Consider the following 21869-nt stretch of genomic DNA (forward strand, 5'->3'; position numbering starts at 1 on the left):
TCCTTTGGGATGGGTTTTCCTGCTGTTTTCTTTCTGATATTAGTGCATAAATATGCACCTTACAAATATATGTGTATGCATACATACACATATGTACATATATATCTGTATGTGTGTATATATATATATTTAAAAGAATATATCTTAAAAAAAGGTTAGTGAGATGTTTGTACACCTGTGAAAGAATTATGGAGAGAAAGATACAGGACAAAATAATCAGTTGAGAGCTTATTTCTATATAAGCAAAAGCCACAAGGTTTTGGATCCCTTCCACACCCCTCCCATTTCTGGATTTGCCTGCAACATGTGTATACAGCACTAGCCTAGAAGAGAAATTGTAGCAAATACACCTGGAAAGATCCTCTGGGTAAAGTTTGTCCATCCTGTCACTAGGAAGCACAATCTATTAGTTAAATTTTGGCTCTTGAATAATATTACAGAAAAGAAAAAATTCCCACAATTTCTTTTTATTAATTGCATTGAATTATAAAAATAGTGGAAATAAATAATATGCACCAGAAATCTTTTCTCCACACTCTTTTTGTAAATTAATTCTAGGCAGATATACTAAGCATTGCAAACATTCCAATTCCTTTAATAGTGCTCAAAGAATAATATTTCATCTTTAGTAACTTCCCCTGGCTTCTGTTTGGCATGGCATTTTGTTTTCGTTTTACAATTTCCCTGTTTCCTTCATTTCCACCAGGAGAGAGAAACAGAAGAAGAAGATGTCAGGTGGCTTTCAGTTATATGCCTCAAAATGAAGATGAACTGGAATTAAAAGTTGGTGACATCATTGAAGTTGTGGGAGAGGTGAGCAGATCTTTAATGGAATATACACACATGCTGTTCTGACATCTCTTGTGAATGCTAAGCTCTTAGATACAGTGTGTTCTAAGACATAATTTAAACCAGACTTTTTTCTTCTCTAGTATACTGACGTGTCTGGTTTGGGTTACTGTTGGGGGTGAGGGGATCTGGTTGTTTGCTTATGGATTCGTGAGGGTTTTTTTCCCTGCAGCACTTCTGCTGGCTTTACTTGATCAGTTGACGCTTCTGAGTTCTGTCCAGGGAAAAAGCTCAAAGTTTGTGCTACAGGGCTATTGAGTTTATATCTCTGAAGAACCAAGATTATAGCAGAAAAAGCTCTTCCCAATTTTAGTAAGCCAGCCACAGGGAAGAATTATCTTTACAGAGTTAAACACATTTAAGAAATTTACTTGAAGCCCTCTGGAGTTCAGCCATGACATTCACCTTTTGTCATCTTTGCCTGCAAATTTTAACAATTTCCTTTTAGAGTAATCAGTTTTAAAAAAAAAGAAAAAAAAAAACCAAAAAAACCCCAACCCAAACAAATTCTCTAGAGACTCAAGATGCGCTTATTTTGGGTGGAAATGGATGTGGAAAATGAATGCACATCTCTTAGAAGGACCGGGAACAAAATACAAAAGCTTGGACAGAGATACAGAAATTTTCCTTGCACAGATGAATCAGGTTGCAGAATCAAGGAATGCTGTTCACTCCCAATACCTTCAGTTTTGTTCCATTAGAGATTTTAGAAATATCTTCTGGATATTATGAGGACCTTTTAATAGCATGAGGACCAAAAGTCAAAATGCTAACAATTAAGCCTTTAAGTAGAATGCATTCAAACTCATTTAGTCTTTATTTACTTAGCTTTAAAAAGATCTAAGAGCTTCGTCTGCTCAGACAGCCAATAAAAGGTGTGTTTCAGCTTGTATCATTTATTTGAAGGATTTTTTTCCCTGTGACTCAGCAGCTAATAAGTCAACATTTATTTTCTTGTCAAGGATGTATGATTCATTTTCTTTTCCTGCCTCTGTCACTTAAGAAATCAGTTCTAAAAGAATATAAATTCTACTGCAATCTACATGACATCCAGCATTTTCTTATGAGATATTAAATTCTCACATGTGAATGTAAGAAGCTTAGTGATCACTGGTTTTCCTTTAACCTAGCTGTGCATGCCAGCTCTGCACATCGTTCTTCCTGGAATCAGACATGATGTGTCACTTAACTAACCTTATTCTGTCTGTGAGCAGAATTGTGATGGGGGATGTCAAGGTTGTAAGATATTTAAGAACATATTTTGAAGACAATATAAACCCAGTATTATAATGAGTTTCACGGCAGCACATGAGCTGTTTTCATTGCGCAATTTGAAGTATATTTGACCTCACATGGCCACACAAATATCTTCCGTCGGTTGCCCTACTTAAAACTTTTAAATCTGTGTCTTTCAAGAGTAAAGTGATAGAATAAAAACCCTTCCTAGTATCCAGCCAACAAATTAACTCTACCAAATGAATGATATGATTAAATAATTTAGATGAGACACTAGACTTCTTCTATGAAATGCATCTCTTGTCTTCATATAAATTTGAACAACTTAATTATAAATAACAGATTTCTTTAAATCCAAATGAGACTGAAAATGTTTGCATTAATATTGAAAGATGTAGAACTACGAAAGTGAAGCATTCCTGTACTTGCATGTGTGTGCTTGTAGTTAAGGGCGTATTTTTTGAAAACCACTTGGATTGCTGATTACAGACTTGGTAGTCTTAAACTCGTAATTGTGCCTTGAATTGCTACTGTTGAAGAAAGCATTGACAACTTGCTGATTCTAAGGTTTAAGAATTGTCTAGGGCTGCTTTTTTTTTGGCAGTCCTAGAGAATGGCATACTGGAATTAGGTTTACTGTAGCATGGAAGACAATTGCTCATGGCTAGCTTGAACTGCTGGCCATAAGTAAATGCCGAAGAAGAACAGCTGACACAGGTGAGGCTGTGCCCACTTTGACCTGATGAAATACCCTGTTCTGTCAGCTGCTGAAACATAAGCTCTGCCTCAGGCATCATCTGGTGCATTCATGGGATCCAGGACATTGTCTGACTCTTCTGGGTGGAACTAGATCAACTGGTGGAAGAGGGAAAAATAAAGGAATTCAGAGAAAAAATTCTCAGCACCTCAGGAAGTGTTACTGTGTGACCTTTATTTTCCATCATGGTTGATACCAAGCAGTTGATGTTGAATACTTGCTGTTATTACTTCCTCTTCTGCCCTTACCATAGTAGTGCTAATTCCTCGAAAAAGTAGGGCAGAATTTTTCTTTAGAAACAGGAACTTTATTTGATGTAGAAAGCTGCACCAACCAATGTACTGATTTCATTGTTTACTCTTCTGCTTTTAGGTAATGCTGCATAGTCATTGCATTGAAATAGGATTCACAGTGTTTATGTAATAATATGATGCTCCTTATTTCAAATGGTAAATGTTTGATGTGAGGGACTTATTATTTAAAAAATATGGCTTCCTCAGTTGTGAAAATGAAGATATTTTTGCAAGGGCCAAAATCATGCTGTGTTATTGTAAAAAAAACCCAAAAACAACAGCAAAAAACCCTCCTACATAGGCGACAATTGGAGGCAATTCTTGCAAAATACCAATTTTGTTTATTATTAGTCAAGAAGAAAAACTGGATGATAGCATCTTCAGCATTATTTACAGAGGTTCAGTGGGTAATTGGAACATTAATGGTCATTCACTTTTCATTTCCAGTTGCTTCTTTCTCTTACCCCATCTTTTTATTCATGAGTAGAATGTCTCAGATTCCCACAGGCAGTATTTTACTGTATACTCCTAAGAAAAGTTGCATCAGTTGAATTAATTGGTTTTAAATTGACTTAGATTAATATTTTCAAATCTCTGTGGATTTCTGTTTAGTTGGAAATAAATCAATTCCTAACTGACTTACGGCAAACTAAAATGGATATTGTTTAAATCAAAAGACTGTGTATATATCTTTATGTGGGTATTTAGCAAAAAAGGTGTTTAAAATCTCACTTATGGTTGACAACAAATTAAACTTTTCCTGTTGCAAAGAAAAGCTGGGTCCTGTTGTACTGTGCTAATGTGGCTTCATCGTTAAAGAAATGGGTTGTGCTCCTCCTCGAACTTCTTGAAGGTCACTGCCTCCAGCAAAGGGTTGGCAGAAGGGAACGCAAGTCTCCTCCTCAGCTGCCTCCATCAGTGCCCAAGCGTGTTTCCCCAGACACCCAGTGAAAATGGGTTACACTGATATCACATGGTGACATGCTGAGGATGAGAATGCCTTCCTTTCTCCCACCTCTGATTCAGGGTGCTAACCAACACCTGAGGGGTAGTAGCATCCGAAGCTGGCCCAGATCCTTCTTCCTGGTGCCAACAGGTTGGATAAGATACTTTTTGAAAGGGTTTTTATGTCTGTGGTAGTGGTAGATACTATTGGAAATTCTTGTTGTGGCAGAAGTGGTTTGGGGCTGCACAGTGTATTGAAGCAACAGCAAGTGTGAGTTTTGAGATGCTAGGCTTGTCACCAGATAGATATCCTTGGAGGCTGTATATGTTCAGAATTCACATTTCCTTCCTATTTGTTCTAAATAGTTAGAAATCAATTATAATAAGATCAGACATTCATCGCAATAGATAAAAATGCTTGTTGTTGAGCTAGAGGTTTCCATAACTACACAGACATAGACACTGATACCCATGAGGCATTAATTAACAGACTTAAATTAAAAGTACATTTGAAACTACAAGAGAAGCATTTTCATCATTGTTTACATTCACGTTTAATGTGATTGATAGCTTTTTGCTTGTCATTTTTCTAGCTCATTAGCTATAACTCTAATTACAGTTGTCCCAAAATACAGCTGTAACTAATTGTCTTATTAAATGCAGATATCTGAATTCCAATTATGTTTCACCCTTAGACTTTCATGGGGTGCCAGACAATTAACCTGTAGCATCAGAGTAAGGACATTTGGCATGTCATTCAATAGTTCTGAGCCTGCTTTCATTTGGGATCATTCTGTCATTGTGCGGCTATATACCTTGTCGCCTCATCCTGCTGAGAAGTCAGCTTTTTGGCAATGTGTAGTGCATGGAGTTAAGCTCACAACTAAGTCTTTGACTGAGCCATGCTGTAATACCACTGAGCTTACTTTGACTTTTACTTAACATTGCCACGTATTACGTGATCAAATCCTGTAACTTACTCATTTGAAATTTTAAAAATGCAGACTGAATTTTTTAAAATCTGGTGCTCCTTTTGGGCAAGGTTGATGGGTTGGTTTTTTTCTTGTTGTTATGAGATAAAGTGGTTCAACTCATTTCCAAGAACAGGATGAACACTGGGGATTGAGCTGGACTTTCCTTACAGTAACTTATTTTGACAGCTGTAGAGTTGAAAGGGGAATATTTAATAGTGACAAAGGGATGATCTGTGCCACAAGTACAGAACTGTATAATACTGCAAGAAAACAGTTGGGAATGAATGCTGGGGTTCCATGTCTCTCAGTTACTTTTCTGTGAAATCCTGTGGTAAGGTGTTTTTCCTAATCCTCCTCCAACAGGTGGTTCACAAGGACTTTTATGACTACTGCTTGTTTCGTTAGTTCATGTGGTAGGAGGCTTTCTTGTGGAAATAAGGGTGCAAATACCTTTGATTCTTTATAGGTTCATTCCAGTTCTATGTGATTGCCTTCTCTGTCCCTCAGTTTCTTACTTAGAAGATGATGTTAAAAAAAACCAACAAAAACCCAAGCCACAAAAAACAAATGAAAAAAATCCCAAAGCACATTTTGACATTGTAAAATAGACCTCTGAAGCTGAAAAGATCCCCTAATACAAGGTGCTTGTGCAGTCTTTAATTCGTCCCTTCTGCATCAGAGTTATCAAACAGCTTCCAGATGTGCTGTAGCAGAAGCCCAAGGACAGGCTGATGTCTCATGGGTGACTCTCTTTGAATGCACTCCCAGAATAAGCCATCAAGTGGCACTGTAGGCACCATCTGCTGTTGAGGTCTTGTTTCCAAAATTTCTTTTCCCATTGGCAGTGAATATGATTTGTTTATTTTGCTTCTTGGGAAACTATGTTTTTAATTTCCTTTCAACATACGATTGCTTTTGTCCTTCAAGCTCAAGATCTGCCATTAGAATTTATAAAATAAGGGAGTTTTTTCCTTTGCTTTTTGTGCTCTAGTTCTCTCTAAGCAAAAGAAAATTTGTTGACCTTGGGCTTCGCTCCTTCCTGTTGTCTGCCTCTGGCATTGCTTTTTTTCCTGTGACTGTGTTTTACTTTTAACAGCCTAGAAAGACTGTTATGATCCATGGAGACTTTGTTCCACCTGAAACCTTTCCTGACTCAGAGCCTCCCTTGTTTGCCCTAACTGAGCTGTAATAGTCTGTCAGCCTAATGGGCAAAGCTGCAGGTTGTAGAAAAGCTTGTGGAACGGGCAGGTACAGGAGTTTATTGGAAACACACTTCAAGTCAGCAATTCCAAAGAGCTGAGCATTTTAATCATTTAACAACTTTAGCTTACTAATTATATAGCAAGCTGTAAGCAAGCAGCTGTGGCAATCCTAGACAGTCTGGCAAGCAACTGCTGGTAGTTCGCCTCAGCATTTCCTGCTCTTTTTGGGTATCCCGTCCTGGAGTAACAGGAATGGCCAGCCAGTTCCCTCAAGGGAAGGTGCTTCTAGGCTTGTAGCAAGAAGGTTTATTCCACTGCAGGTCAGGCTGATGCTCCCTCTGACACTTATTTCTTTGAAGGGGGATGTTGCAGATGGTATTGGCCATGAAGAGAAAACCTAAAGAAAATAAAAAGTAATGTTTCCCCACTTTTGGAATATCTTAATTTTGTAGTCCCAGTGACCTACTGAAGTAGTTTTGTTTTCTTTGGTTGCTTTACAGTTACAGAATAAAACTGCATTCCCAGTCTGAAATAGAACTATTATGTTTGCCTGAAGGCTTGAACTGCTGTGGTATTATTTTCTTTTTTCTTTTTTTTTTTTTTTTGTACTTTAAACATGGAAATAGACTGATTTCAAGAAATTTTTTTTGATTTCTAAGCAGCTTAATGTTCTAGCATCTGTATACCCTTTTGAGAACTTCTTGTTTGTGTGTCTGAATGTCTCACCCATATAATTCTCTGTGTTATTTTCCTATCTGTCCACTTCCATGGCATCTATTTTGAGCACTTCATTATTATTTCTTATTTATATTCTTATTTGTAAGTAAAATTAACTATTACAACCTCTTAATGTCTTTTTAGTCTGGGTTGTTATTGTGTGCTGGGATGTCACAATTTGATTAAACACTCACTTTCCAACAAAGTAAAACAGTATATTTGGAATGATTTTCATCTGTATTTGGTTTATAGTTTCCAAAAACCTCATCTACATCAAAAAAGGCTCTACTGATTGAGTAATTCAATTAAAACCAAATCCAAGTATTCTTTCTTCACTGAAAATGTAAAAAAACCCCAAAGCCCAATGATATTGGAAGAACATTTGAATGTTGCATAATTATTAAACTAGATTAAATTTCCCTTTAAACCCCAAAGGCAAGGCTTCTTAATGGGATGCATTTCACTAGAGATGATGCACCATTCTCTGGTGATACTGTAGTTCGTATCTCATTCAATCACATCCAGGCGTTGGACTGCATATAGCTGTCTGCTATTGCATCTGTCCCTGCCCCACACCTGTCATTGACTGAGTTGCAGTTGGGTACATGTGTTGTTACCTCCCTAAATATATGAAGTGGAGCAATGAAGTATCTTCAGTCACTTTCCTGTACATTGTTGCTCTTCAAATACTGTGTGACAGCAGTACTGGCAGCGTAGGGGCTGGGCAAGATGAGGGCGTGCCATGCCTCTCCGAAAGGCAGTGAGCAGATATAACACATTGAAAACATGTCTTGAAAATACGTCTAGCTGAGCCACTTACATTTGGCATATTGGAAAGATTCTTCTTCTAACTTAAAACCAAAAACTTTGTTTTCAGGCTGAACTTACAATTGGTGTGTAGGTTATTATGAATAGTAGAACTTCTTTTCTGGCATAGGGACACAGACTACTGAATGAAATCCTACTCTTTTTAGTTTGTTTGGTTCGGCACATGAATGCTGGGCATAAATCAGGACCTAGATACACAAATCCTGAAAGCACTTTGTTATAATAGTATAGTAACAAATTTTATTGAGTGCTCCTACCTCCAGATGGATTACCTCCATGAATAATGGATTTTCATTTGTAAGGTTTTATGGCTAGGAATTATTGCGACATTTCAAACCATATGGCAATGGATTGCCCCAGTTTGGGATAACTAAATCCTGGGGCTATTTTAGTGTCGTCTTTATTGTATGGATTAATCTCTAGCTGGTGTGTTTTGAGGCTTAAAAGTATGTAGCATGTAGCCATACTGTTTAAAAACACTTAAAACTTTCAATGCTTTTGATGAAAAGTTCCTAATCTTTGGGACGCCCAGTTTGAACTGAACCTCTGATGTCTTGGTAACATCATTCTGCATTTTCTTGTGGAAAAAATCTGGGGTTTGCTTTAGATTTTTCTGAATTTGTAAGACTATTGAATATGACATGGTATTTTCAGATACTTCCTTCTTGTATCAGCTGGAAAACTTGTAATAAGCTAAAGAATGCTGTGAGTATATTCACATTCAATTTAGATTTACTTGTCTAAAGATCTTTGTATGTGTGTTTTTCTACACATGTACATAGAGGTCCATACATAAACATGCCACATAAAGAATGCTAATGTTAACTTGTAAGAAAACTGTGAAGTGTTACCCTGGAAGAAGTAAACAGGAAAAAATTGTTTGAGGGAAAGAAGGAACTGAGTGATATTGGTCACCTTATTTCTGTCAAGTAATCGCAACATCTTGCAAAGCAGGGATCTTGGGAACTGTGTAATTCCCCTGTGATTAATCTTCTGGTCAATCAGCTAATGCAGTTATGGTTTAATGTGTAGCTCTAATCAATAGAGCCATCTGGGAATAGTGCATTAGAAAAATTGAAATATGTTATAGCTCAAAAGTGTCTTGGCCATGTTGTGTATTTTCTATATATAATGGTATATAATATATAGGTATTTAGAGATATAATTTGTAGGGTCTACTAAGTGTTGTGGATCATGCAGTTTCAGTTTTCCGTATAGTTTTTAATTTGTCTGGAGAGAACAAAAGCAAATATTACCTCTGAGAGACTTTAAGACTATCATGTGAAAAGCCTGCACCCCACTGAAGTCATTGAGTGATTTGTGTGTATTCTACCCTCTGAAGCAGCAGCGAGATAATAACCATATTCCCAAAGTTGTGCTTGACCTCACTGATACTACTGATGCATTTAAAAAAAAAAAAAAAAAAAGAGTTTTGTCATGGACAGGTACTGAGATTAAATGAAAGTAGCTGTGCTGGTCTGAACTGCTTTCAAATTCAAACAAAAAATCAACCCAGGAGGACAAGAAATGTGCTAAAAAGGATGAAGATGGAGAGAAAAGAAACACTCCTGGAGTAACAACAATTTGCTTCATAGTAAAATCGTACATGCAGCTAAGTTGAAAGAAATTAAGCCATTCCTCTATAGTTTGAGGAAATATTTGCTTGTGTTATATAATTAAACATGTTAAATAACAGACCTTTTTTCTAAGAACCTGAGATTTTTACAGATAAGTGATACGAAACAGACTGTTTTTCTGTAATAATTAACTAGTACCATTTAAGATGTGGGGTTGTTTTTTTAACAGTAAATGCGAACACCCTCAACTTGTAAAGTTAACTTTCTATTTTCATGATTTTGGTTGTGGGGACAGGAAAGAGATGGGTAAAACATTGTTGGAGACTGATGTGTCACAGACTGGTACTGTCCTCCCCTGTTATTTTTTTGGTGAATGAACAGTGTCTGAGAGATGAAAAATATTTATCTGTCAAGGGTATGTTTAGCTGATGCATATAATAAGTAATTTCTTGCTGTCCCATTATAACCTAAAGGCATCTGGTTTCTAAGGGCTGTCATTTCACTGCCTGACACTGCCGTTCAATCCTGAATGGGTTATACAGGAGGGAGTTTGTCATTTTTAAGTGATATTTTCTCTTGGCATTGGGCTAGGAAGTGTCTCTCCTCCTTCTGACCATATCGTTATTATGTATTTCAGTAGCTCTTTGTAAATGTAGAGTCAAATACGCATTAGTACTGTTCTTTGTTCTCCACAAAGCTTTTACATTAACACATTAATGATGTAGCAACATTCTTAATTTTTAAAATAGAGCATTTCTGATTTTCATGGGGAAGGCAGGAATATTCACATGATTTATATTAAGATACCTAGTTTAGATTCTCTGAATAGCCCTTTGCAGGTATTTCTCTTTCACCATTGACTACTTAGGGAATTTAAAGTCTTACAATCTGTAAATCACGTACGTTAAGAAGATGGTCATGAATAGGAGTATGGCGTGCGCTGAAAATGTAGTGATTGAACTGATATCCATAAAAATTGAAATGTGGAAACACTGTGTGCTCTCTAGTTGTTCTTTTATCCTTTTATTTAATGCTCGTCCATGCTTCTGACTGCTGTCAGCACTGCTGACATTTACAGATCGGTGCATGCATCTTTCTTGTTTCTACTTAAAAAAAAAAAAAAAAAAGAGAGAGAGAGATGTTCTGGTTTGGAGCCTATGCCATATGCTCCTTAAACCTGAAATTAATACAAACTTCTCAAAATCATTACTGTCATTGTTACTGAAAATCATGTATATAATGTAACTCTGTAAAGTGTTGCTTATGTTAAAACCCCTTTTTTTGTTTTTGTCTTGGTGCAGGTAGAAGAGGGCTGGTGGGAAGGTATACTCAATGGAAAGACTGGCATGTTTCCTTCTAACTTCATAAAGGAACTGTCTGATTCTGATGATGTTGGAATAGCACAGGAAGAACAAGTAAAGCCAAGTAAGGAAAAAAATATTATTGATGTTCTGTATATATGTCTGTGTCTTTACCCACTATCACAATGATAGGGTCGCGCGTTCATATCTCTTTGCTTGGAAGTGTTTTTGAATGCCATGTTCTTAATTTATGCTGTGAAAGGGTCAGATGATGATGATAAGTGTGTACGTGCGATGCTTTCTGAGTTTCAATATTGGCATCGCTCCCCGAGCTGTGTTAAGACTTGCTGAGCTGCAACAGACCAAGAACAGAGAAGGCAATGATGATTATTGGATTTGTATTTCAAAATGAATTACAATTTTTTTTTGTCTTTAGATGTGGAAACTGAGCAAAGTAACCAAACATCTACGAAGTGGCTGTGCTTATTTAAATGAGGGATTAAAGTGCCATGCCTTCTATAATGACTCCAGTAGATTTAAGGATTCATAATTATTGGTGTGGGACATGCGGCACTTTTTCCCTCCAGGTGCTGAGCATGTTACTATCACCTCCGTCACCCACTGCCCCAGCAGCCAAAGGGAAAAAGGCCAGAACTGGGACATGGATTTTGTTCTCTCACTTACAGTGGGCCAGTACTGCTGCAGGTGAAAAGCATGTTTGGTAACTAAGTTTGCAATAGTGTAAGCATGGTAGTGGGTTGTCCTATTTATAACTTCCCTTGGAGAATTACCTGAACCAAAAGTATGTTGCTATATGAAATGGACACTTGTTGGTCTTCATGTTTTTTCTGTTCTTCAAACAGATATTCTTGTTATTTCCTAATTCAGTGGTCAATTCTGAATCTTTAGTGAAAAGGAAAAAAGTCAATTGTATTTACATATTTCAGGCTAATTCCACAATACCTGCCAAGGTCTTCCTATTTTCAGCACTGCAGATATTCATTGTTATGTAGTGTTCTTCTGAGATCTCTGAACAAGTAAATGTGAAAGGACTCCCAAGATTTTTGTAAGCTGATTTCAGCTGAAATTTACCAAAGCCTTTGTAGTTCACTCTGTCAGTAAGAGGTAGAAAGTTATACTACTTTCTTTGTTTCTTTTTTTCTCAAATTTTTCCATTTAAGGCAAATTTATTGTCTTTATTCCATCCCACAGAAATAAGATCCTAAAAAAACTGACTTTGCAATGATGAAAATTTTTCGTGTTGTTTTTGTAATGGAGTACCTATCCATGTGTAGTGGCACTGGTGACCTGGTCTTGTGGTCAGTGCTGCTAAAGATATTTACGAGTAATGTTCCTTCAGACTGGAATGAAAATATTTTTAAGGAAGTTAACAATTTTAGCGTGAGGGAAAGGGAAGAAGGGCATTAAGTGAAGTTGCACATTTCAGTGAGATTGCAAACTGCTTTCTATAACCTGTATATGCTATCATGAATTTTGTGCATTATAAACACAGTGAGTCTTAGAAGAACTAATTGTGTAGATGTAGTTTCAGCTCTGGATTCTGTAGTGTTTGGTACTCTATAAATGAACAAGGTAAGTGATACTGTTCAGGATGGAATACCCCAATTTTATCTGTATGAATGAATTAATATTCCTTCCCTAGGCAATTTGGTAATACTTACTTTATAATGAGCATTCTAAAAATGTCTTTTAACAAAAACATACATTGGAGTGTGTAAAAGCAGCCAGAAAGCATTAGCTTGTTTCATCAACGTCCATAATGGCACTTGCTTAGTTCAAGCTCAGTTTTGTGTGCTGGTTCTGACTGTCAGTGAAACCTAAAATGTGTGACACTTGTATTAAGAAGCTATCAGCAACACAGATATCGTTTTTGTCTCTTTAACTAAATTGAAGATAACTACAGCTGAGAGATGGGTTTTCTTCTTTCTTGTATGTAATTTAACTCTTTGGAGGTGCTTTGTGGCTAGCTAGGATGGTGTGTTATTAGGAGTTATTTTGTAAATAGCAAAATACCTGTAAAACAGAAGAACACTGTACACCACCTCAGAGAGAGGCAGGGACTCAAGGAATGTTGAGATTCTTATGGGGGATTTAATGCTTTTTAATTAAAGTAAAACCATCAATTTAAGAACTGCATTCCCCTAGCAGATTTATGGGAAATATGCATCAACTCAGTTCTTTCTGTATGGTTTATGTAATTGTTACAGGTGTTGCTCTCGAACATGTGGTGCTTTATGAGGTTCTATTCAGGTACACTGACTATCTGGATTTGAAAATCTCCATAATGAGATTGCAAAAATTTCAGCAAGTTTATACAACTGACTAGGAATGATAACCTCATTCCAAGTATCTGTGCTTAGTCTTAAAAAATAGCAAAATAAAAACCGAACAAGTAAACCCTGGAAGATTTGGGCATCAGGGTAGCATTACTGTTGAAATGCTCTGGGTAACATCTCAAAGGGGTTCACTCATGCCTGTAGATCAACTCCTTCCTCTGAGGATAACAAGACATGACAGCACTTCAAATCTGCAATAACTCCTTTTTTTCCTCTGGAAACATTGTTTGAATATGTCTGTATCGCAGGACTTTGTAAGGCAGAAACCTTGAATATGAATTCTAGCTAAGTTAGCACTCAGGTGCGAGGGGCATACCTGCGCATTGAACCAGAACCTTAGGTGGTCACTGAGGTTCTACACAGCTTCTAGAGGGGCCTAGAAAGGGTCGGGGTATGGCTTTGTAATCTTCAGCAGCAACCTTAGACTCTTCAACCCAGCTTATGCAATGGATAAGGTAATACGTGGCAGGTTACTGCGAGATTTGGGAAGGTAGCATGGGATCTTTGGAGAAGGGGCACTGTGCAAACACAAGAGTATTTTTTAGTTAATAGTTAAATGTAATGCTTTGGTTAAACTTAGTTAAACTTGACCTTTTAATCACATTTTACTGACCCTTTCTAAAGAGAGCCTTTCTGGAAGAGCAAATGTAATTTTTGGTGAACTCAAAGTGGAAGAAGTACAGAAGAGATAAATTATATAACTTGGCTTTTTAGGAATAAGGTTAATAAAAATGCTTATTTCTCTGTCCTTCTGTTAAGACCTACACAGGCCCAATGGGGAGAAAGGTGTCTGATTTTGTTGGTTTTGTTGTGTCCATGTAAATTTTATGGCAGATCAGAGTAAATGGCCAGAGGAATTATCTTGGTTTCTTTTCACACTCTGCCATAGAGTAACCTCAGAAGTTTCTTCAGAACAAAAAGCCCCTTTTTATAAAATGTCTGGGGCTAGTTTTGGAAGTGCCTAAGTATTTCTGAATACTGACAGTGGGACTTAACGTGCCCCTTAACTGAAAGGGTTGGGAACCTGTGCTTCCCCTCAGATGGTGGGTGCTCAGCAGATTGGCAAGTGAGAGTGTTACAAGATCAAAAGGTTGTGGGTTTGAGAGTGGGTTGGTTGGTTGGTTTGTTTTTAAAGTATTTGTCCCAGCTGTAAGGTGACTGCCAGATTTTTTGTCTTCAAAGGCACGTTTCAGAATGTAAGTACGGACAGGATCAGGTACCCTTAGAGTAAATGACAGTTCCTTGTTCTTTAAAGCATTCTCTTAAATTAAAACATCGCTTTTCTTTGACCAACTGTTACAGAATGAACAGGAAGTATGCATTATAATTTTATTACTATATTAAATGGATACATGAGTTATAAGTTTATTTTCTAGATTTCTCAGATATCTAGGATTAATTTTAAGAATATTTTCAATACCACATCTTGTCATTACAGCCTGTCGAGAAGCAAAATTTGTCATGTAGTCAAATAAATCTTATTTGAGAGAATCACAACTTAATACTACAGAGATGATTTCAAAAGCATTTTAGTATGTTCATGGCAATGTCGTGACAACATTTAAAGGTGGCCTTTTATATCTTGCTGTCTCTTGTATGTGTCTGTTCAGGAACTGCTAGGCCTCATGGCCTATCGACTATTTTTAGAACCTGTTAGTGATGGCCACTGAGAAGTTATGCCTACTGGAGTTGGAACTGCTGGTAGACTCATCAGCTGGTGGTTCAGTCAGGCAACCTCCTGTGTTTTGAGTTCTTAAAACTTTAGATGTCCTTTACTGTCTCTCTGGCTCTCCTCAGTGTCATGAAGCTTAACATACTTTTCTCTTAGCTATTTCTTAATTGTTGTTTGACTGTTTTAATAGCATTCTTTTAATGGTATTTTATAAAAACGAGGTGGAAAGATGGATTTGGGGCTTTTTCGCTTCCTCATTATGTAAAGATAAGGCAAGGAAAAACTTTTGTTGTTAATTAAACTGCAAGAACAAAACAAAGAAACAGCTTTTTACAATACATAAATGATTATGGCTTTTTATTTTCTGAAAGTCCAACAGAATGATATGCAGGGGAAGAAAAGAAATACACATTTTTGGTACCAAAATGGGTGTGATGCTATGTTGGGACAATTCACATGTACTGGCAGTTTTGCTATAAAATTTTACTGAAGACATTAATTTGTATGATGGTATACCTAGGTGAGATGGGCAACAAGCTGACATTGGTATATTCTTGGGCTTGCCTGTGTACCTCAGGTTTCAAAAAAAACCAACACACAAAACACCTCAGCTGCTCATGCCTTTACCTTTACTTGAATTTCATATCATAAGTGTCAGAGCATGAGTTATCTTGTTATCAAAGAAAAAAACCCCAAGAAATTAATGGGTTTGATAATAAAAATGTTATCTTAAAGATCTAAGATGGGAAGTGGGATTTGTTTGGGGTTTGTTGTTGTTGTTTTCTGTTTTAATTCTAGTATTTTGTTTTTGTTAATGTATGTCGAGTCAAAACACCTGATTAAGCTATTGGCTGAAAAACTGATTTATTCAGGTTTTAGTGTTCTATCCCTTCAACTAAGCATTGTCTAAGACCAGTTCCCATGTCCAAAACATTTCTAATAAGTCATCTTGGACAGATGCAGTATTACTGATGCTCACAGGATCCTGGTATATTAAAGAAATGTGAGTATTTCAGTGCCCTGTTTGGATGTCAGCTGTGCTTGTTCGAGTGCACTACATCTGCATCAGGAGTGTTGAGCCACTGTGAGTACATCATTGCAGTAATAATTTTTTTCAGGCTTCCCCTGTGATCCATGAGGAGGCTGAATAGGACACACAAATAATTTCATTTGCAAGTCTTGCAACTTGATGGACAACAGACAAAACCTAAGAAAAAATGCATTCTGTTGGACATTGTAAAGAACAGCTTTAGCAAAATCATGAGATTCTTTTATCTGACATACATGCAGTAAGAAGATTTTAACTTCATGTACAATCAGATACTTTTGTTAATATTCTCGTTGTTTTGCTAATGAGGCTTTGAAAATGCTAGTGACTGAAAATACAGATTAAAACCTCTTCCTCTCCCTTCTTTTTACCATCATTCGATCTCTTCACCGCCACCCCGCCCCTTCTCTTTTTTTCCTCTTTCCTTCTCTTGCCTGCTGTCAGGAAAATCTGCCTTTGAAGGGACAATTCTGTACAGAGTGGCACCGGCAAAGATTGACAGCTACAGACGCTATAACAGTGAGTGTGTTTCAAAATCAACAAGCAATAGCTTTAGTCCTCAGTACTTGTTTGATTTATCTACACTTGTAAAATGTGCCACTGCTACTCACTTATGGCTACTCTACATGCATATATTTGTCCGTAAGCTAAAGTCAGTTTGCTGCTGATGAACTGCCTAGCCTTAATGCAATGAGAATGCACTCGTTCCTTCTGTGCATGTGTATGTTATATGTCCATATAATGTATGTGTGTAAGCCCACAATAAATTGTGAATTACATTGGATGTTTGGGTCTCAGCTATGGATTGAAATTAAGACCATTTAGTCCCATCATTTTTACCACCTGAAACATGAAGACTATTAACAATAACCACGAATCTTTGAATTAGAAGTCCTTCTGCTCTAAAAATAAAGTTCCCATTGTGATTGCTGAATTAATAAAATATGCTTTGCTTTTCTTAAAGAACATTGCGGGTTTGGGGTTGTTTGGTTTTTTGGGGTGGGTTTTTTTTGTTTGTTTGTTTTTTTTTAATTTAATGCATGGTCTTCATTTGGCATTCTGCCTTTGACAGCTATTACTCACAGCATTTTGGTTGATATGTTTGTTCTGCCAAGGAAGGTAAAAGATATAAAGCTACTTTCATTTCATGTTCAGGTTTTTGCCTTCTGCATTTTGGAAGCAGGGAACATGCTGCTTTTCATATGCTTTTACTACCCTGTTAGTGCAGAAGAAGAGAGGATGGTGACATCAGATGCAAGACAGAGGAAGCAAGGGAGACAGAAATCTGTCCTTCCACCTGCTTCCTCATCGAGAAATCTAGCAGAAAGACATCCTACTGAGTCACATTCAGTGTGACTAAGTACAAAGTGTTCAGTCCTGTCCTCCGGTGAACAGGATGTTGTGCTAACTTTGGCATCTGCTTTCGTCCCAGACAGCTTTCTCTTCAGAAGATTGAAGCTGTGCTGCCCTTCTTCCTCCTTTCTGGGTGGGAGTGTTTGCTCTCCTACCTCTGAGGACTTCTGTCTTATGCATGTTCACAGCAAAGGATGAAGCAGTTGAAGTGGTAGTCTTCTATTCTGATAATTTGCACTTACACCACCTTTTTTTAAACAAAACCTGTTTTTTTTTTTAAAACAAAAATATTTGTGGATGTGTGCAGCTCTGAGTATTTCCTCATGGAGAATTATCTCCCTGTCTACCAGAATTCATCTCTTTTCTGCAGCTCTTCTCAAGCTTCTAACCAAGCTCTTGCTCTGGCTGGAGCAGACCATGTGGCTGGTGGTCTTCACGTTTTTCTGCTGCTTCTCACTTTATAGTCTTCATGACTGCTTATTCATTACTCAAATTGCATGCTTCTTGTAGAGTTCTTAGACCATCATGTCCTCGAATCCACCTATCTGATGAGCATAATAAGGATTTACGAATTAAATCTCCAGTCTGCTTGACTTCTGACTTTAAGATCTAGCTTCAAATCAGATGCAAGGTCTCCCTTTGGAGCCTTTAATTTCACAACATTAATCTTTCTGGGCAGCGTTGCCCTAACATTACCTTTCAGAGTTTTCTAGAACCTGCTCTCCATGCCCAGCCCATTTTTCATTGAGTGTCAAATGGCCCTTCCTCCTTTCTCGAGTCATTTAGGGTGAGCCTAAGTGAAGTCAGGAAGAATTCAATCACCTTTCCAGTTGTGCTAGATCTCTGCATTTAGTTCTCCTTGTTAATAATACTGGCCCATGGTCATGCCACGTCACAGAAAATAAGTGTTATCAAACTGATTTCACAGAATGCAGGGTTGGATGGGTATCTACAGATAAGCTTGATAACCAGCTGCAAGAAGACAGCTTAACCCACAGTAGATTGTCTCACGTTGCTCTGGGCAAACACCTATCTAAACTTTGTTTTTAAAGCTGACCAAAGATATCTTGTTTAATGGTGCCTCCCTTGGCATTTGGTTGAGACTTGCATGTTTTTTCATGCTGCAGAGGTATTTTGCTTTCTGTGTAAAATTGCATCTCAGAAGGCCAGATGTCCATCTACATTTGCGGCCTATTTGTTGCTTACTGGGTTGGAACTGGGAGGTATGCAAACTCAGGTCATCCAGGAAAGTTTTAAACAAAATGAAGGTTGGCATTTTTCATACTATCAGACATGTTATCTCCTAAACTAACATACAAAAAGGAGGGTTCATTCATCTTCCTGCAACATCTATTGGCAGCTCACTTCCTGCATACTCATGTTCTTCCAGAGCAGGCCTCCCAAAGGTGTGGCCAGCTCCTTCCATCTCATATCTGATCTGTGGTCCTTACTTTTAGGCAAATATCCACGTGCTTATGTCTCCTGTGAAAATCATTTGGAGACATTGCACAGAATTGTTTTCGTTTAGGGATCTCTGTTTAAAACAACCCATAGCTGCTCTAATTTCAGCTTTCCGATTTCTCCATAAGTTAAGCTAGAGTCAGTTCATAGCTTTAGATTAGTTATGTCCAAAGGGTGCTTGGATTCACCTGTATCACACTGCATGAAGCATTGCTCAACTTTTGAAGCAAGCTTAGAGCTTTTACTTTACAAACATGCTTAGTGCTAAAATACTTTTATTTTGAAAGCCATTTCGCAACTGCTGTGTTTTAAAGAAATTTTCTTACTTAACCAAGGCCTATAATAGCTAAATGCTGTTGAATTAGTGTGTAGCTGCTTCTAGAGATACCTTCCACTGAAATATGCAAGATTGTCTCCTGCATAAACACTCGGCCTTGCCTTCATATGCTGACATGGCTTTTTTGGTCATTAGGTATGCCAGGCTCTGCTCAGCAATAATTCCAACTCCTTTGGCATTTTGCTCATTAACCTGCTGTCAGAAAGTTTTTGCTACTGCATATGCTGGGCGAAGAGGGACACACAGCAACAAAAAATTACTTACTTGTTTTGTTGATCACAGCCCTCTTTTCTCTCATCCTGCAACTTTCCTGCACCTCCACGAAAAATGCTTCTTGGATTTTTAATTTTTTTATTTTTACTGGTTTAATTTCTCTTTCTTCCTCCGCTTTCTTTTTCTTCGAAGATGCTATAACTGAGGAACAGGGCAGATACAATGCTTGGTTTGACAAATATTTGCCTCTCTTTCCTTATATGTGGATCCACAATGCTGTCAGTAATAGATATTAGATATAATGGAAGAAGATGAGACAGGATCGTTGAAACAGAAATATTCGTGAGTAACCTTAATTGTGTTTTCTATTGCTCCACCACTTTTTTTTTTTTTACTTTTTTTTTTTTTTTTTTTTTTTACCCTCCCCCTAATCCTTGATGAACAATGGCTGGTCAGAGTTCAAAGAAATCAGTATGGTTGATGTATTTATGACGTTATTAACCCCATTTAAGAGTGTCTGAATGTGAGTGAAGTTAAGTGAGAAACCCAAATGTGGATTTTAACAGCTCTGAAGAGAGGACAGTTACAATTTTTTATTTCAACTCAACTTCTTATAACTTGCTTACAAAGAAGAACATATATTAAATACACAGCTGCTACAATGAAAAATAACATCTGAGAAAGAGCAATGCTAAAATTGGGTGAGGGAAATTTTTATTATTAAAAATAAGCATCCTGTTTTCTGGAGAACGAACGTACAGATGGTGAGGGATTGGGGGTGGTGGGTGGAAGAATTATGTTGACTGGGGTGAAACATGTTAAATCCTTCTGTTGATTCGGACTCCCACTAGCAAGTGGTTTTCCATGAGTCTCACCAAAGACGAGTTTTTGCTGAGTGGCATAAAGAATCCTTTTGGCTGTGGTTGCTTACCTGTCTTTTCACGTGTAATAACATGTTCCTGTACTTGGTGAGAACAAGGGTGGTGAAAAAACAGTTCCAAAATGAAGACAACGATGGTACAGTTGTAGAGCTCCTGAATGAATGGTTGTTTTTATTCGCTCTTACAGTACTCGGGGAAATGACTGGGGATGAGGTGAAGCCACCAACTTCTGTATTGATGGCTCTGTGTTCATGCTGCAGAAGATGCTTGCGCTGCGTTGCCCTTAATGCATGCTGCTACGTGGTGCTGGACACCGCTCCCCTTTTCCCTGCATGCTTTCCTGTGCAAGCATAAAAATCTTGGGGCTGTTTCTTACGTGGCAAGAACTGTTGTGCTAAGGAAAATGAACATGCTGAAAGGAAATGACAAAATGTTTAGATTACACAGTTACATTTCTTCAAGGAATATAACTGAGAATAACAAATAATGACTAATCATGAGATAGTCTGCCTCAGCCATTTGTATGTGTACAACCAGTCTTGGTAAAGAAGCACAAATTTGTTTTTTGAAAGCGTGAATTTATTAACCTTTAAACTATGAATGATCAACATGGCTTTGTTCTACAGTAATATTTAAAACCAAACTTCCTTTTCTGGTTTTGGTTTTTTTATGACACTATGGAGTATTGTTGGGGATGGCTTCAACAAAATACAGAACTTTGATAGAAAGCAAGCTCAAGATAAATACCTCATAGACTGTGGGTATTTGTTCTGTCTTCGCCAGCGTGTGACGAAAAGGAAGAAGGACAGTTCCTATCTCATCTACTGCAATTGCCATGTATAACTTCACCTTCTTTGTCATTCAGATGGGTCACTCGGGCATTCCACGCTGTCATTCTCTAAATAGAAGGAAAGGACATATTTCCCCTCCCCTTCCTTCCCTTCCATAAAAGGCAAAAATCCCAATAAGCTCCAGTTACACAGTTCTTTGTTCTATTAAACACAGCTGACAGCGTTTCTCTGTGGCTGCCAGACCAAATCAGGAGATCCTTTGCGTCATCTCAGGAGTGTGCCTCTGAACAGCTGACCTTTACATTGCTTAACAGGGCTAGCCTGAGAAGTGCTTAGAGGGCCAGAGCATCAGTGGCTTATACATAGTCAGAGTGGTCCATCTTTTGCCCAGTGCCATAAATTGTCTGCGGAGAGAACAATCCAGAATAAAGAACAAAAGTTAAATTGCTAAATAACAGCTCAAAATAGAAAGCTCTGTAAAGCGCACAGTGTATTCCCCTTTTTTCCTGCCATTTTAAGCTATTTAGAAACAATTCATTTCCTGCTTTGAATGGAGTTAATTTTATCGCAGCTGTTTATTTTTGTTTTAACAGCTTTAGTTTACACAGCCCTTTATCATCCGTAAATATCTTTCTGATTTAGAATCTTGGTTTGATGCCAGTGCAGCTCTGAGGCCATTGGTGAATTAAGTCTGATGTTGCGGTCTCTTTTGAATCCCTGTTTGAGCTAATCTGTTTTGGTACGTTTCAGAATGTTGTTCTCAAAAGACCTGTAACTGGCATAGCAGGAGTGTGGTGTGTTTGAAATGTCTTGAGAAAACTAATCTCTCTTATATACCCATAGAGGAAAAAGTGTGTGTGAAGTGCGAAATTCCTCCAGACAGTGTTGTGAGAATTTAATCTTCATGAATACTAAATTATCTTGTATTTGTAAGGAGCATGAAGCAACAGACAATCTTAGAGCTCTGAGTGTTTTTAAATAGCTGTATGTCAGTAGTCCCGTATCTTGTCCCAGCAAAAAGTTGGGAGCGGTTGGCTCCTGGGAGTTTTAACTTCTTGCTGCTGATGCTGCTCATGT

The 21869-nt window shown here is 37.6% G+C and overlaps 1 protein-coding gene across 4 annotated transcripts in view; it reads left to right on the forward strand.

Annotated features, from left to right (window-relative positions):
* The window catches only part of SH3KBP1 (SH3 domain containing kinase binding protein 1), a 234139-nt gene that overhangs the window by 113991 nt on the left and 98279 nt on the right, over positions 1 to 21869 (forward strand). For 3 of the 4 annotated variants that reach the window (XM_075521479.1, XM_075521461.1, XM_075521469.1), the window contains 2 exons: positions 707 to 813; positions 10680 to 10803. In XM_075521479.1, coding sequence (XP_075377594.1) covers positions 707 to 813; positions 10680 to 10803 — 231 coding nt within the window. Of the gene's footprint in view, positions 1 to 706; positions 814 to 10679; positions 10804 to 16200; positions 16276 to 21869 lie in introns of all 4 variants that reach the window. The other variant, XM_075521489.1, reaches the window with a different exon arrangement.

This window comes from Mycteria americana, chromosome 1 (genome assembly GCF_035582795.1).
Source record: "Mycteria americana isolate JAX WOST 10 ecotype Jacksonville Zoo and Gardens chromosome 1, USCA_MyAme_1.0, whole genome shotgun sequence".
Taxonomy (NCBI): domain Eukaryota; kingdom Metazoa; phylum Chordata; class Aves; order Ciconiiformes; family Ciconiidae; genus Mycteria; species Mycteria americana.